Consider the following 15,894-nt stretch of genomic DNA (forward strand, 5'->3'; position numbering starts at 1 on the left):
AGAGAGAGAGAGAGAGAGAGAGAGAGAGAGAGAGAGAGAGAGAGAGACAGAGACAGAGAGACAGAGAGACAGAGAGAGAGAGACAGAGAGAGAGAGAGAGAGAGATCACCTCTAGTGGCTTCTGGGAAGTGATACCATGTCATTCTGATGAGATAAAGGGCTCAGGGACACATTTTCCAGAGTCAGAAAATCCTAGGACTTCAAGAAGCCTGCAGAAGGGATAGAGTTTAACTTCGCAGATTGTCTGCAAGGATCACTGGGCCCTGAAAAATGATTTTAGATGTGCTTAATTTGCATTGGCCTGTCCTTATTTAAGTACATGTACTTAAATTAATTTAAGTAATACCATCGAAGTAGTCAACTATTCCCAACCAATAAAGATTTTTAGTTTTTAGGTTTTGGGTTTTAGTTTTTAGGTGCTCTCTCTGCAGTCCTCCATATTCATAACTAATTGAGAATTGGTTACATTACTCAGATCAAGAAGAATTATAGCGGATCATAACATAGTGAGCAATTAACACTATAGCTAGGTGATACAGTGGATAGAGTGCTGGTCCTGGAGTCAGGAAGACCTGAATTCAAGTCCAGTCTCAGGCATTTACTAGTTGTGTGACCCTAAGCAAGTCACTTAATCCCTGTTTGCCTCAGTTTCTCCATCTGTAAAATAAGGATAATAATAATAATAATAATAATAATAATAATGCTACCTCCCAGGGTTGTTGTGAGGATCAAACAAGAAATATTTGTAAAGTGCTTAGCATAGTGCCTGGCACATAATAAGTGTTATATGAATGTTAGCTATTATTATTACTAGCTATTATTAATTTCTCACCTGGCCATTCTTACCTCCTCTTATTAATAGGAGTTGTTCCCTTCTTAGAGAGGCAACATCATTATCGGGGTTAAAATACTCCTTCTTATTATAACTCAAGGAAAGGAGAAACAAAAAGAAAAGTAGCCTGTGATTTACTTCTTGTTATTCAGGGTCTGATTTGTTTTCTTCTTTGTGGACCATTCGCCTGACCTACCCATCTCCATTTTGTTACTTGTTAGTATCTGTATTTGAGGGAACTCAGGGAAATTTTTTAAATCCCTCAAACCAGTCAGTTCTGCTAGTTGTTAGTTTCAGTGGGGAAAAAAAATTAACAGGGAAAATATTTAAGTATGGGCTAATGTGAGATTTGAGAGTTATGCAGGGTTTTAATTTTTAATCGCTCCCTCTTCAGTTCTTCATAAGCACAGGCAATTGAAAATTGGTTACATTATTCAGTTTTGCCTTGGCTTGCCTGATTTCAGTAGGCTCTTTACTTATTACCCAGTTTAAATCTACTCTGAGATCTCAGATGTTTATATTTTAATAGCTGGTTGAACCCTGGCCTATAGGCAATGTTGCACCTAGCTATTCCAGATGTTCTATCTTATACTTACATTCCTACAAGGAAAGGAATTTTAAAATAGCCTTATTCACCTGGCTCTAACACCATGGTATTGTTTCTGTTAAATTTTATCTTCTATAATTTCTTGATCTGTCTTTATTGATGAGGAATAGTTGGCCGTTTTGGATGGTGCTCTGGGCTAAGCCTAAACTCAGGCCAGGTCCCTGGTAGTTTGAGGTTCAATGCTGGAACAAAATGAGATAGTTGTTGGTCATTTAACAGTTAACAAAAAGATATTTGCTTAGCTAGAGCAGAAGGATAATCAACAAGGATGGGTTTGGAGGACACCTTGAATTAATTCAGCCGAGCAAAATTACCTTCCCTCACTTATCCATTGTGATCCACCAACCAAGCATCAAACTTTCTTGCAGCTGTTTGGTACTCAGGTAACCAGGAAGTGATGTCAACAACCTGTACCTTTAATCCACTAAGCAAACCAACACTCAAGGATGGCTTCAATATATTGTTTTTAATTTTAATTTTTAATTTTTGGAATAAAACAAGCATTTCCATAACATAGTACAAAAAAAGATGATTGCACACAAAACTACAAATCTACCATGCACAACTTACTATTCCTTTCAAATATACAACAAAATTATCACATAAATTTCTTTTTTTCTTTCCCTCCCCCACTCTAGAAATGGCTACCATTAGACTCAAATAGGCATGTATATGTATATGTATATATGTATGTGTGTGTATATATATACATGTAAAATTAAATATTTATATATACACATGTATATATGTAAAATTATTCTACTTGATATTTTTAAAATAACAATTAGCCTAACTTAACATGGAGGAGGGCTTAGGATATTGATATTTGCTCTTAGCACAGATGATGTCATTTTAGATAATTAAAGACTGGATATATACCATTGTGTGTAGAATATGAATTCCTATTTCTCTTACCTCTCCTAATAAGCCTCATATTCCACATATAGAATCAGAGAATTTCAATCCTCATTTTTCCAATTAGGTTTAACCAAAGTTAATGAATCAGTGAAGTCAAATGACTTGTGAAATTTAACACAACTAATTAATGGGAAACCCTTGCTCTCGCTATTTGACCTACCTTTGGGGGGTGGGGCTCATACTTGTCCATTTTATTTGATGAACCTCTTAACTAAACAAACTTTAATGGATCTGTAATTGCACTGATATAGGTGCTCCCTCCAGTGTGTACTGTTAAAAACCCATCTCTGTCTTCTCATTCTGTGCAATTGTTGCCTTTACTTTTCCACAAACTCTTCTTAATGGATTTACACATTGTGCTAACGGCTTTCCTCTAGGTCTTTAAACAGTCAGTGGGCAACAGTGCATCACAAGGATTATCCTCCTGTTACCTCTTGTTCTTACTACATGATAAGCCCGCATCTTTTCCCAATGAGAAATTTCCTGGATTATATCTTTTATGCTGCTTTTTATTCATACATCCAATACTGCTAACATGCTGAGGACTAGTTAAGCCTGCCAAACATCTCTGCTGCCTTTTTGTCAACCATCACTTTGGAGATTTTGCTGCTCCATGATATATAGCCATATAATATTACGGAAAGTAATTAAAGAGTGTTAAAGAGATTTTTTTTAATGTCAGCAAACAGTTTGTTGCAGAGCAATCTCTCAAATGCAATCTAGGACCATTAGAGCTTATGTTCCCCTAATATAGCCTTGAAAGTCACTACCACACCATGCTGTGGTATCAAAGCAGGACCTTTGTGGAGGAAACTTAACCTAAATGCCTCACAAGTTAATAAATGTCCTGAAAATCATTTTCCTCAATTGAGGCAATGTCAGGCAATCAACATAATTGTTCATTTGGGGGAGCATTATTCCATTCTAATATTGGCTCTATCCCTGTAATCCCTCTTTAGTAATATTATTACATAGTCTAGTGTTTCCCAGAGTGTTACAGCTGCAGATTACATTAATGTTTAAATCACATTAGAACTAATAAATGTTCTGATGGGATCTGGGATACTCTCAGGTTGAAGGGGACAGTTGAGGAATTAGGAAAGCCCCCCCCAAAAAACTAAACCTGCTTTTAATATCCAAATTTACCATATGAAACTCTTTTTTTATAATGTGTGATTTCATAAATAATACTTTGTAGAGGAAATATCATGAACATGGAAAACTTCTCATTAAAAAAACATTTAAACTAAGATCATAGAATTCAGACAGGAACTTAGAGATCATTTTGTGTCATGAAATCACGAAATCTCTGAGTTAGAAGAGACCTCTAAGGTCATCTTAGGCTTATCCAGCTCCAATGATATTCAAAACAGAAGTCCCATGTACTAAGAATCTATCCTCCAGCTTCTCCTTGAAAGTCTGCAGTGACATCCCTCTATCTCTTAGGGTAGTCGTTTTTCAAGAGCTCTAAGTGTTAGGAAGCCTTTCCTTATATTGAACCTAAAGCAGCCTCTTGGCAACTTTTACCTGTTGCTCCTAGGTCTTCTCTCTGGGGCCAAGAAGAGTAACATCATTTCTGCATGAAGACAGTTGTCATGTCCCCTTTAAGTCTTCTCTTCTCCAGATATGACACAGTTCTATCATTCTTCTATTTGCTGTCTTCTAGAGTGGTTTGTGAGTAGCCTTTCTGAAAATGTGCCATCCAAAAAGCAATGGTCCAGATGTGATCTCACCAGAGGAGAGTAAAATTGGACTGTTACTTCCCTTTTTTTGTGTACCATGTTTCTATTAGTGAGTCAATGAATCAATAAACATTTATTAAGCATTTACTATGGGCTGGGCACTGTGCAAAGTGCTGGGGATACAAAAAGAGGCAATATTAATGCAGCCCAATATTAAGGTAGTTTTATATAATTATAATTGATGCTCAGAAACCATAACTCTTAGTGATAGCTAAACTGAAGAAAAATTAAATTATATTCCATGTGATTTTAGTGTAGTTTAATCTAGTACCTTGAAAATTGGCAATAGTATATATCACAGCTCTCAGTTAACCAAAATATACAATTAAACTGAATAATTCAATTCTCAACCACTTCTGAATAGAGGATCACCATAGTTGTCATAAATTTCAATTCAAGTAAATTATGTTCTAGTCCTGACTTTGCAAATAATGTGTACACTGAGGAAACAAGTAAATCCCTTATATGCATCTGTACAATTAGGTAATAAGGCTGGCTTTCATTAGGAGGAACTTTTGATACAAAGAATTTTGATTGAGTGACAGCATGCAATGATGTATGAGTCATGGTGACACAAGCCTTTTAGTCCATATTTGTTAGGTGAGGGAACTTTCTTGGATTTACTATAGTGATAACCTGTATTTCCCACATTACTCTTACATATCTTTGTTAGATCAACAATAATCTTTTCTCATCCCAGGTTCTAGCAGTATAACCCTTTCATTCTATAGATGCAAAAATTGGGGCCCAGAAAGGTCACATGGGGAAATCTGCAAGACCACCTTCTTTAATATCAGGTCCTCTAACTTCAGTTTCAGAGTTCACACCATATCATGCTACACAAAAAATGAAATTTTGCAAAGGACAGCCTGGGAAACCCTGTTATAGACATTTCTTTTTCTTTCTACATTCTTACTGTTCAGCATCTTTAATAAAATTGCAACATATGCTATAGCTCAGAATCATTGCATCCATATATCCACTGAACTATAAAACCAGACCTTTTCAGAAAAAAAGTGAGAAACCAAAATGTTCAACCTATCATTATTTACGCTTAGACTGTACTAATGGTTACAGAAGCATCTGAGAGAAGTGCTCCTGACAGCTAAGGAACCATCCATTTATATCAGAAATTGGTAGTGTGAACCTTCAATTGATGATACTAATAGAGAGTTAAATGGACAGTCCTGAACTAGGAGATCATTGTCTGCATTTGCCTTTGGAATACATGTTTGGAATGGTTTTAAAGCAGAAATTCTTTTCTGATTGTGTTTTGTTTAGATGGTATTAAAGTTTGTTTAGCTCCCCTGAGCTAATAGGAAATAAAAGTGATGATCCAGCCCAGAATCATATTGAATTGGCAGCAAGTATGAGATGAAAATAATAATCTCGGCAAGCCTAAGATTAAACAATGTCCTCCAGTAATCCAGATGGGTTTCTGTAATAGTTTCACCTTGGCCGCCTTTCAACCACATCTACATGTGACAGCAATAATAGTGCTTCTTAAGTGAAATTGACCTCACTAAGCACTGTGATGTTTTATTCAAAAGAAATTTATTTGTGATGCTTTTTTAATACCACAGTAATTTCCTAACATGCCCCTCTCCAATTGAAACCTCACAAAAACAGTTCAGAAAAACTGACCAACAAAATAACTGTATCTGACAACATATGTAACATTGTGACTCAGTAATCCTCCACCTCTTTCCTGAGAGCAGAGACGTATGTTCCATCATATTTTCTCTGAGACCAAGACTGGTCATTGCAATTAATCTTAGTTAAGTTTCTTTTTTATGTTGTCTTCATTTACATTTTTATAGTCATTATGTGTGTGATTTTCCTGGTTCTGCTTGCTTCACTCTGTACCAGTTTATATCATTACAAGTTTTTCCAAATTCCCCTTGTCATTTCTGTCATCCACTGCCTTAAAATAATGGCTGGTTTGGAATAATTGTAGCACTCTGCCCCTCATCCCAAGACTTTTTCCACAACAACCACCAACCAGTCCTTCCAATCAAATCCAATAAACCCATGTAATAAACATTTATTAAGTGCCTACTGTGTGCCAAGCACTGTGCTAAGTTCTGGGTATACAGTTAATAAAAAGACAGTCTTCTCATTACATAAAGAGAGAGACAACACAAAAAGAGACAAGAAAGTGGGGGAAGGGACAGGACACCAAGGGTGCCCTGTATGAAGGCACCTTGTTCTGTTGAGGTGAAACCATGCAGGACAGCAGATACAGAGTGGAATGAGCTGAGTCCATTTTCTGCCCTCTATAAAGGAAGGCATTGGGACGAGTTTGGTACTCTGCCCTCCAGTCAGAGGTGAGAGGAGGCTGAGGGTGGTGGTGTCAATCAAGACTTGAGTTAACAGCATGATGATGAGATTAGAAGTAATGAGTTTATCCTGGGAGGGACATCTTGTTCCCTGTAAGTTAAAGTCAGGCAGGGCATCAGATACAAAGTGGAATGAGCAAGAGTCCAGTTTCTGCTCTCTCTAAAGGAAGGCATTGGGAGGAGTTTGGTACTCTGCCTTCCAGCCCTGCCTCCTCCCTGCCCCTTCTCCTAGTCCAGCTTAGGAAACTCCTGGGGTGTGGCTTCAGAGAAAAGCTTTTTTTCTTCATGGAATCCCACACGAAATGCAGCATAGGAAGCAAGGATTATTTTAGAGGCTCTAATACCAATGGGTACCCTCCAGAGCTATTCCCTTTCTTCCCCTCCATGCTCTTTTCCACCCTTTTCCTCTTATACATGAAAAGCTTTATCTCCCCATTATTACTTCACACTCTTCCAGCCTTTCACACCTGGTTTCACACCACAGCAGGGAGGAAGTGCACAGTGAAAAATCAGTGTGCAGATTTACAGTATGACAGATAGTTGCACCCAGGACCAAATTTAACCAATTGTGGGAGATCCCTGCCCACTGACTAATTTCACTTCTGAGCACAAAGCTTAGGTTGGAAGCTTTTCGTAGTCCAAAGTTCTGACAGACAAACTAGATAAGGACACTTCCTTCTTCTGGGACCTGTACACTGTTCCTGTCTTGTCACAGCGTTCTGCCTCATGCATATCATTAGTAGGCTAATGTAGGGCTTCAAAAACTGGTCTTTCTCTTTCCAGGACATTATAGTCAGTGTATTTCTCCTCTCGGATATGCTGCCAACAGATAAAGTGACAATAAAACCAGACTTACTGTTATCTTATTGTTCGAGAGAGGATCTAAGATCTGAGCCTTCCTAGTTGTCAACATTAAATTTGCTAAGTTTGTCAAACGTGGAAAACATCTTTAAAATACCTTCTAAATCTCTATTTTTTAAACTTCAAAATCTATACATAAAATTCCCCCTGGCCTCATTCAATTTATTTTTGAGAAATGTGGTAAAACTACAATTTTGAATTTCTAAAATAATGAAAGCATAGCTACTTTATTAAATCCTATTACTACATACATTCCTGTATGAAAGAGAATTTTATACTCATATTTTGTATCAAAAATCCAGATTTCATCAAAGGCTTTTTTTTGTACTAATACTTAAAATCAATATGTAAAGTTTGTACAATCCTCAGCCTCAGTTCCCGTGGGTCTGATGTGTTCTGATGCTTAAGGGCAGTCTATAGGGGTAGAGGGAAGAACCCAAAAAGGCGTGAAAGAATAAATTGGAGATCATCTATAGGATGAAAGTAGATGCTAGAAGCAATTCTAAAGGCTGAGTAATTAACCCAGTTTTAAGGACAGCATATCACAAAATGGAGAAATCAATACTGGCAAGATAGTCACATTAATTTCCTTCATCAAAACAGTTTATGGCAGGGATTTGATAACTATGTCTGCTCTCACTCCCCTAGGATTGTAGGCTAATGTGTGAGCTGTAGCAGCAAAGTGGGACCAAAGGCTATTTAAAGTTGAGGTTCTAAAAAATAACTAAATTCTGCATACTCTTTGACCACTGCATAACACTACTAGGCCTATATCCCAAAGAGATCAAAGAATGAAAAAAAGTACCTATATGCACAAAAGTACTTATCACAGCTGTTTTTTGTCATGGCAAAGAAATAAAAATTAAGGGAGTGCCCCTAAACTGGGGAATAGCTGAATAAATCATGGAATATGAATGGAATAGAATATTATTGTGGCATAAGAAATTATGAAGAGGATAGTTTCAGAGAAACCTGGGAAGGCTTGTATGAAGACAAAGTAAAGTCAGCAGAAGCAGGAGAATAATTCATACATTAAGAACAATATTTTAAAGACAACTCTGAAAGACTGAAAACTCTGGTCAATGCAATAACCACCCACAATTCCAGAGGCCTATCATGAAACATTTTATCCATCTCTTGATAAGATATAATGGATTCAAAAAGAGACATTTTTTAAATATGGTCAACACAGGAATTTGATTTGTATGATCAAGCGTATTTTATAAGGATTTTCTTTTTCTTTTTGGGAACCCAGAGGAAGAAAAATAGATTTTTATTAACTTAAAAAAGAAATTTAAATAAATGAAACTTTCAAAAATAATGAGTTCACTTTTTTTGTCATGAATCTTTTGGCAATCTGGTAAAGCCTATGAATACTCTCATTTATAGAGAACAGGTCACCTAACTAGGAAAAACTGAGTTCAAGTCTTGCCAGCACACATAATAGGAGTGTGACCCCAGGCTAATTATAACCTCTCAGTGTTAAATGAAACTCCTTCACACTCTAAGTTGCAAGAGAAAGTGCCATCTTACACTGTACATATAGGAAGTTCCTTACCAGGCACTCCCTACACCAGTGAAATCACAGATCTAGTTTTTATGGCAGTCCCTTTCCCATCACCAATTGTTATTATCATTTTTGCCCTCTGAAATATGAGGCCTGGGTTCAAATCCCAGTTCTGCACCTTTCTCACCAAGTGCCCAAACCCTGTCTCCTGGCTTCATTTTCTTTATCGTTAAAATGAGGTGGCTAAACTGAGTGGTCTCCAAGGCCCCTTCTGGTCCTAATCCTGTAATCTTTAGTTTAGAAACTGGAGAGCTGCTCATCATATGAGACCCTGTGCCTTCAGTCCCAGCTACTTGTTATCTTGGTTTATTTCTTGTCTTGCTTTTGTACTTGTTGTTTTTATTGATTGAATGGATTTATGTTGAAATCAATGTCTCCTCTCTTAAACAATTCAGGGAGCCCATGGAAGGAGGGAGAGCAGGAACCGTCTCACAGCTGCGCGGTTCAGAATTGTGAAGAGGCTATGGTCTTGTTAGGTTTTAGTGGTTCTCCTGATTTTAATTTAACCAATGTTGTATAATAGCAATATTTAAATATTGTGCATTTTTACCATTCTGTGAAAGCTAAGCTGTGCAAACGTTTAGTCACTGCGAATACTCAGATTTGCCACAAATTATTTATCTGTGTCCACAGGAAATATCAGCCCACTTGTAAATTAAGGGCATTATCCCAATCTAATATTTCCAGTCCTACTTTCCCCAAAGGGTACCCAAGTACAATCATAACAATTTGAAATAAATCTCACAGAAGATAGATCTCATTTAGAAATGAAAAGTATACCCTCTTGGTTGAGTGAAAAATGCCAACTTGAATGTCTTTGATATTTTTACAGGAATCGCCTACCTATTTGCCAAAGCATACCTGGTTTCCAAGAAACCTCAGTATCTGGACACGTGTATCCGGTGTGGGGAGCTCACGTGGCGAAAGGGCCTGTTGAAGAAAGGCCCTGGGATCTGCCACGGTGTGGCTGGCAGTGCCTATGTATTCCTCCTGTTATACAGGCTGACTGGAAACTCCAAATACATCTACAGAGCGCAAAGGTGAGCAGTGTCTCCAAAGAATTACATCTTTTTCCAATTATGTCTGTCCCATTATAGAACTGTAAGGCTACAGCTTTCCCGCTTTAAGAAATAGAAAGAGGATTAGTGATGCTGAGGGCCCACATCGCCTCAGATTCCTCAGTGCATGATTGATCTATTCTCATCTTTCATCTGCCCTACACCTGAATGAGGAAAGATGATAATCATCCTGTCTGATCTGACCTTGAGGGGTAGCAGCGACTTAGGGAATCAAAGGGTCAGGCCAACAAACCATCTGATACTATATTTTCTATTTTGAATGGACTTGAGAAAAAGGTTAATTGTGTTTTCTATCAAAGTTTAGAAATGTAACTTAAAACTTGCCATTATAAATGTTTAAAGGTCTATGAACTTGTCAAATGCTTTTGAACCCATTCATGTTTTCGTCCCTATTATCTTTCCTAGCAAAACATCCATATGTTCATTACCCTTGTTGTAAAGTAGTGTTTCCAGACTTGCTCTAGTACACTTGGTAAGTAGCAGAATTGGGAAGGCAGAATGGGAAATTTTGAAAGTAACCAAAACTTCAGTATCTGAGCCCCAAATTCTGCCAACTAAACCACACCACCCCTATTTTTGTGCAGAATCAGGATCTTTCTATCCCACAAGCTAAAAGAGATCCCTTCTTTACTTACAAGATATCATACAAGTACTATGGTTTTGTCTCATTTATATATTTTCCCCTTATCCACTATCATTGATCATGATCATCAGGTGATAAGTTCAGAAACATCTCATCTAACCAGAATTTAGCCATTTGGTAATATCTACCACATAGCCGAGAACTGGGAAATAAACAGAAAAAAACTTGTGAGCATTCAAGGTAGATATTCCAAATTCTATGTCCTAAAGCACACATACTTTTCTCAAAAGGAAACTTCTGATCCTTACTCTGAGGCAGGTAGGTAGTTCAATGGATAGAGTGCTGGCCCTGGAGTCAGGAAGAAAAGTTCAGATCCAACCTCAGACATTTCTTTTTTTTTTTGCTTTTTGGTGAGGCAATTGGGGTTGAGTGACTTGCCCAAGGTCACACAGCTAGTAACTGTTAAGTGTCTGAGGCTGGATTTGAACTCAAGTCCTCCTGACTCCAAGACCAGAGCTCTATTCACTGCGCACATAGCTGCCCCTCAGACATTTTATTAGCTGTGTGACCTTGGGCAAGTTATTTAACCTCTTTCTATCTCAGTTTCTTTATCTATGACAGGGCTATAGTAATAACACCTACCTCCCAAGGTTGTTGTGAGTATAAAATGAAAGAGTATTTGTTAATTGTTTTGCAAATTTTGAAGTGCTATATAAATGATAGCCATTATTATTTAACATATTTATACTGAGGTCCATTATCTGTTCTGTAGACCCAAGTTTATCACACCTACCAAAATAGGAGGAAAGGTGGGTGAAAGGAAGAAAGACTACTTCAAGACAAGGCAGCTAAGAAGCCCAGTGAGCCATAGGAGGCCTGCCTAGACCACATGGTGGCAACTTATGGTCCAGAGGTCATTTTTTTCAAGATATCTTTTTGTACTTCAGAAATCTATTATTTCATTAGTGTGGGTATGACTTCCAACGATGCATTGTCAACCCTCTGCTACTTGGTTGACAATCATTGAGAATTTTTGTGGCTGAAAAATTTATCACTCTATAGCCAACCTGGCCTTTATAAACTTAGTTTGACTGGTCCTCAGAGAAGTCATACATCCTATAACCAAGCCTTTCTTTGAAGTCTTAAACTTGTGCTATGCTTGCACAAGCTTACCTCTGAACCAGTAAGAGGCGTTAGAGTAAGACTCAGAGGAAGTTTAAAGATATCGCACTAATAAACACACTTGGGAAGAAGGAAGTGCGCTCTTCTATGTAATTCTGCATAACTGTTAGGCATGGGTACTGATTCTGTAACTGGGGTAGGGCAATCAGGGCTTTATTCCAGGATGCTGAATTGGAAATATGCCACATTTATAGGGTTCTGATAACACTTTAGTCTTTCAGCAGAACAGAAATGACAGAACTTAAAAGCTAGTTAGCAACAATAATTAGTTAAAATAGGAAGCTACTAGCAGGCAGGAAGGAAGGAGAGAGGTCCTCCTCCACTCTACTTTCCCACCTGCCTCTTGCTTCAGGAGTGGTTTGTGATATTTGCTCCGGGTATAAAAATTCCTAGTTGTGGCTCTGATGGGCACCTAATGGTAGCATTTATTAAGCCCTGAAGTATGGTATACAATGTTATATAGCAAAAAAATTGTGGCCTTATCTCAGCATAGTGAAACAACCGCCTTGAATATGTTTGTGATCTAAGGTCTTGAAGTTACTTTCAGGGTCATCAATGTATTCAATTTTCATGATGGTTCACATAGATCTGTTCCCACTGAGATTTGTGAGAAAGATGTCATTATGATGGTGAAATCTCTCCTGGCTCATGGCATAATAGGCTCCATGATTGGAAAGTAAATGACCATGCCCTCCTGAGAAAATTAAGTTTTAATTCCATTTTCCTTTGGAAAAGGTTATTAGACCATTGTCTAGGAATGCTTGTCATATAGAACCACAGGCTAACCTAAAGGTAGGGTCAGATAGAGAATGTGCTGCTCCCCAGTAGTCTTAATCTTTATCTATAAATAGCAATTGCTTTCTCTTCTGGCCAAAAACTCTGAGAGTCTTTCCTTCCCAGACTAATTCTTTTGTGATGGCAAAGTAGGCCATCTTTTGTCTCAATTCTTACCCTGGTCCTTAATCACTGAATAAGTTTTGCCTCAGACAAACTGAGAACTGGGAAAGACCTTAGCTTAAAAAGACCAAGGTCTCCCACTGCATCCAGGGCCATCTCCAGTCATCTGATCTACATCTTGCCACTGGACCCAGATGGCTCCAGAGGAGAAAGTGAGGCTGGTGACTTTGCACAACCCTTTCTCACTTAAATCCAGTTCACTTGCAAGTCATGGCATCATCTCCCTGATGTTGTGGTCCTCTTTGAGAACAAAGTACAAACAATATCACCTAGCCCTTAATCACTGAATGGGCATTGCCTCAGACAAACTAAGACCTGGGAAAGACCTTAGCTTAAAAAGGCCAAGGTCTTCCACTGCATGTTGGGTTATCACCAGTTGTCTTGACTTATGTCTTGCCGCTGGACTCAGATGTCTCTGGAGGAGAGAGTGAGGCTATCGACTTTGGAAAGCTCTGCCTCACTTAAATCCAACGGACTTATAAATCAAGACATCACCTTAGTGATGTTATTGGTCCTCTTTGAGAAGGAAGAACGAACAACAACAATAAGAGACATAAAAACTAGACACAGTAACTCAAAAAGCACAGTACTCTGGGACCATATGGTAAGTAGTCCTAGACTTCTCTAAGTCCTGAAAGCAGCAGTGTAGTTAAATAATGGATGTTCATAGGAATGATCCTGAATCATCCTGAAAAGTTGAAATTGTGTTCAATATCAGCTTTAAGTTAGAGGAGTATGTAGTACATATATTTCCATCTCAAATGGCTAAGAAAAAAAAAAACTAGCAACAAAAACACTTCTTGGTGAATAATATCCCTCGGTTATTGAGAACAGTGTATAAACTCAGAAATACGGGCCCCTAAATCATAGATAAAGATCCCAGCAGGCTTCATATTGATTTGGAAAATCACATGTAGTTCAGTTGTTTTTCAGTCATGTCCAACTTTCTGCAACCCCATGTGGGATTTTCTTGGCAAAGATACTGATAAGAACTACATTTTTATGTGGTTTAGGTCACACTCAGGAGTGTTGTGGGCCACTTGGCTGATACATCTGATCTAGAAAATTTAACTCCTCAGAATTATATCCCCCTCCCCCAAAGAGTATCAAATAACCAAGGCTTTACTGCATTAGGCATCCCTGGGGTTTATAGTACTTGTTTGGTGGGAACCTTTCATTTAGACTGAAAAATTAGCTCCATCTCACACTCATTTAACACCTAATATGCATGAAGACACTGTCAGGAAAGCTTCCCATCTTAGCAGTCAGATTTTGTCCTTTAGGTCCACACTAACAGCTGCCCTGTGGTTACTATTTCATGTTGGTCAATCAAATGTTGTCTGTACATAGTATTATAGTAGGTGGCACACAGAAATGAATTAAAGTGACAAGATCCTTTCTTATCTAAAGGTCACACAGACAGGAAGAGATTTCAAAAAAGACCTTATACCCAGAGCTGGAGTGTGGAAAAGGAATGTTCTGTTGTAAGGAAGGTGGAAAAGAAATTTAAAAAGGGAGAGGGATTTCTGTTTTGAGGTTTTTTTTTCAACTTATATAATTGTGCTGTTGGATTCTTATAATTAGTAGGAGCAATTAGTTAAAGAAGAATGATATTTGAGGATAAGTGTTTCAGAAACCAAAGTAAAGCAGATGTTGCAATGGGTAGTGTTTGTTAGTGTTCTTTTAGGTAGAAGCTGAAAGGTCAAAGGTGAGTGGTCCGTGGACTCTCTCTGCTATTTTAATGGCACAGCTCCAAATCTTGCCCAGTTTCTTCTCAAGGTTTCCCCCCCCAAAATGGCGGAAGGGCCTTCCCTACCAAAGAGCTCTAGATGTCTTTCCCAGGTGAATGTGAAGAAACAACAGCAAAATCCTCTATTTGTTTATTAATCCTATCAGCTCCCCCTCTACTCAAATGCCTTAGTGGTACATAGGGTACAACTTGCTGTTTGTTTGTTTTCTCCCTGTGCCAATTCCTCTGGTTTTTGGAAACAACACTTTTAAAACAGTTTTACCATATATGTATATACAATGACTTAAGCACACAGTCACACACGCAGACACACAGTGACACACACACATATACACATGCATACACACACACACACACACACACACACACGCACACACAAATGGAATGCTATGTGAAAACATCTGGTCCCAAAGAATTGGAAAAATGAACCTCCTTCTCTTCATTGCTGAGGTGGAGACCTATGGGTGCAGAACACTGCATATATTTTCTGATAATCATGTGTTGGCTATTTTGCCTGCTTTTATTTTTTCTTTGTACTAAATCTTTGTTACAAGGAATGTCTCAGCAGGTAGGGCACAGACAAGGGATATATTTAGAAACAAATGTGATAAAGGAAACAAAATATATTGATAAAAATAGCTACAATTTTAAAAAAAGAAAAGAGCAGACCATCAAAAATGTTTTATAATACTTTTCCCCCCACATCACAACCATTTTTTGGAAAAAGACAAAAAAAAACCGATGAAAAAATAAAACCTCTCCGAACCTGAGACTAAGCTTCACTCTAACAACCAACCAAGAAAACACATATCATACGATGATTAAATCCAACCATGTTCACAATGCTTTATTTTAATAGTTTCCCTGCTTGCAATGAGAAGGGAAGTTTGTTTCATTATTTGCTCTTTGAATCAGAGGCATAACTTGTAGCTTTTTTTTTTAAACCGTCTGTGAGTAGTGCAACTGATACTATCTTGTGTTTGCTTTTTAAACATGTTTATTGAAAACTTTTTGGTTTACATTAACTACTGTTATCATTCTTCTTACCTTTCCTCCCAAAGAGTCATCCTTTCCTCACAATAAAGAATTTTAAAAAATAAAAAGGAAGGAAAAACTAAACATTCAGCAGAACTAATTAAAAAAATCAAACAATTCTGACTTGATATGTCATGCTTGATACCCATGGACCCCTACTTCTGCAAGGAATCAGAAGAAGATGTCTTCACATATCTTTTCTTTGGGGTCAAGTTCAGTCATAGTCATTTTGTAGCATTATTTTTTTTCCATTTACATCACTATGGCCATTGTGTATATCATTGTGTATGTTGTTTTCCTGGTTCTACTTACTTCACTCAATGTCAGTTCACTTAAGTCTTTCCAGGCATTCATCCCATTCATTCATTATATTCATTGTTTCTTATAGCACATTTCATCATATTCATGTATTTTTTATTCTCACATTCAAAATACCCACATT

At 37.7% G+C, this 15,894-nt stretch overlaps 1 protein-coding gene across 1 annotated transcript in view; it reads left to right on the forward strand.

The window, feature by feature from the left end:
• LANCL3 (LanC like 3) overlaps nucleotides 1-15,894 on the forward strand; it is a 98,792-nt gene that overhangs the window by 77,850 nt on the left and 5,048 nt on the right. The window contains exon 4 of the mRNA XM_027875421.1: nucleotides 9,699-9,906. Coding sequence (XP_027731222.1) covers nucleotides 9,699-9,906 — 208 coding nt within the window. The remainder of the gene's footprint in view (nucleotides 1-9,698; nucleotides 9,907-15,894) is intronic.

The sequence above is a fragment of the Vombatus ursinus genome, unplaced genomic scaffold (assembly GCF_900497805.2).
Source record: "Vombatus ursinus unplaced genomic scaffold, bare-nosed wombat genome assembly UNPS02014809.1, whole genome shotgun sequence".
Classification (NCBI taxonomy): Eukaryota; Metazoa; Chordata; class Mammalia; order Diprotodontia; family Vombatidae; genus Vombatus; species Vombatus ursinus.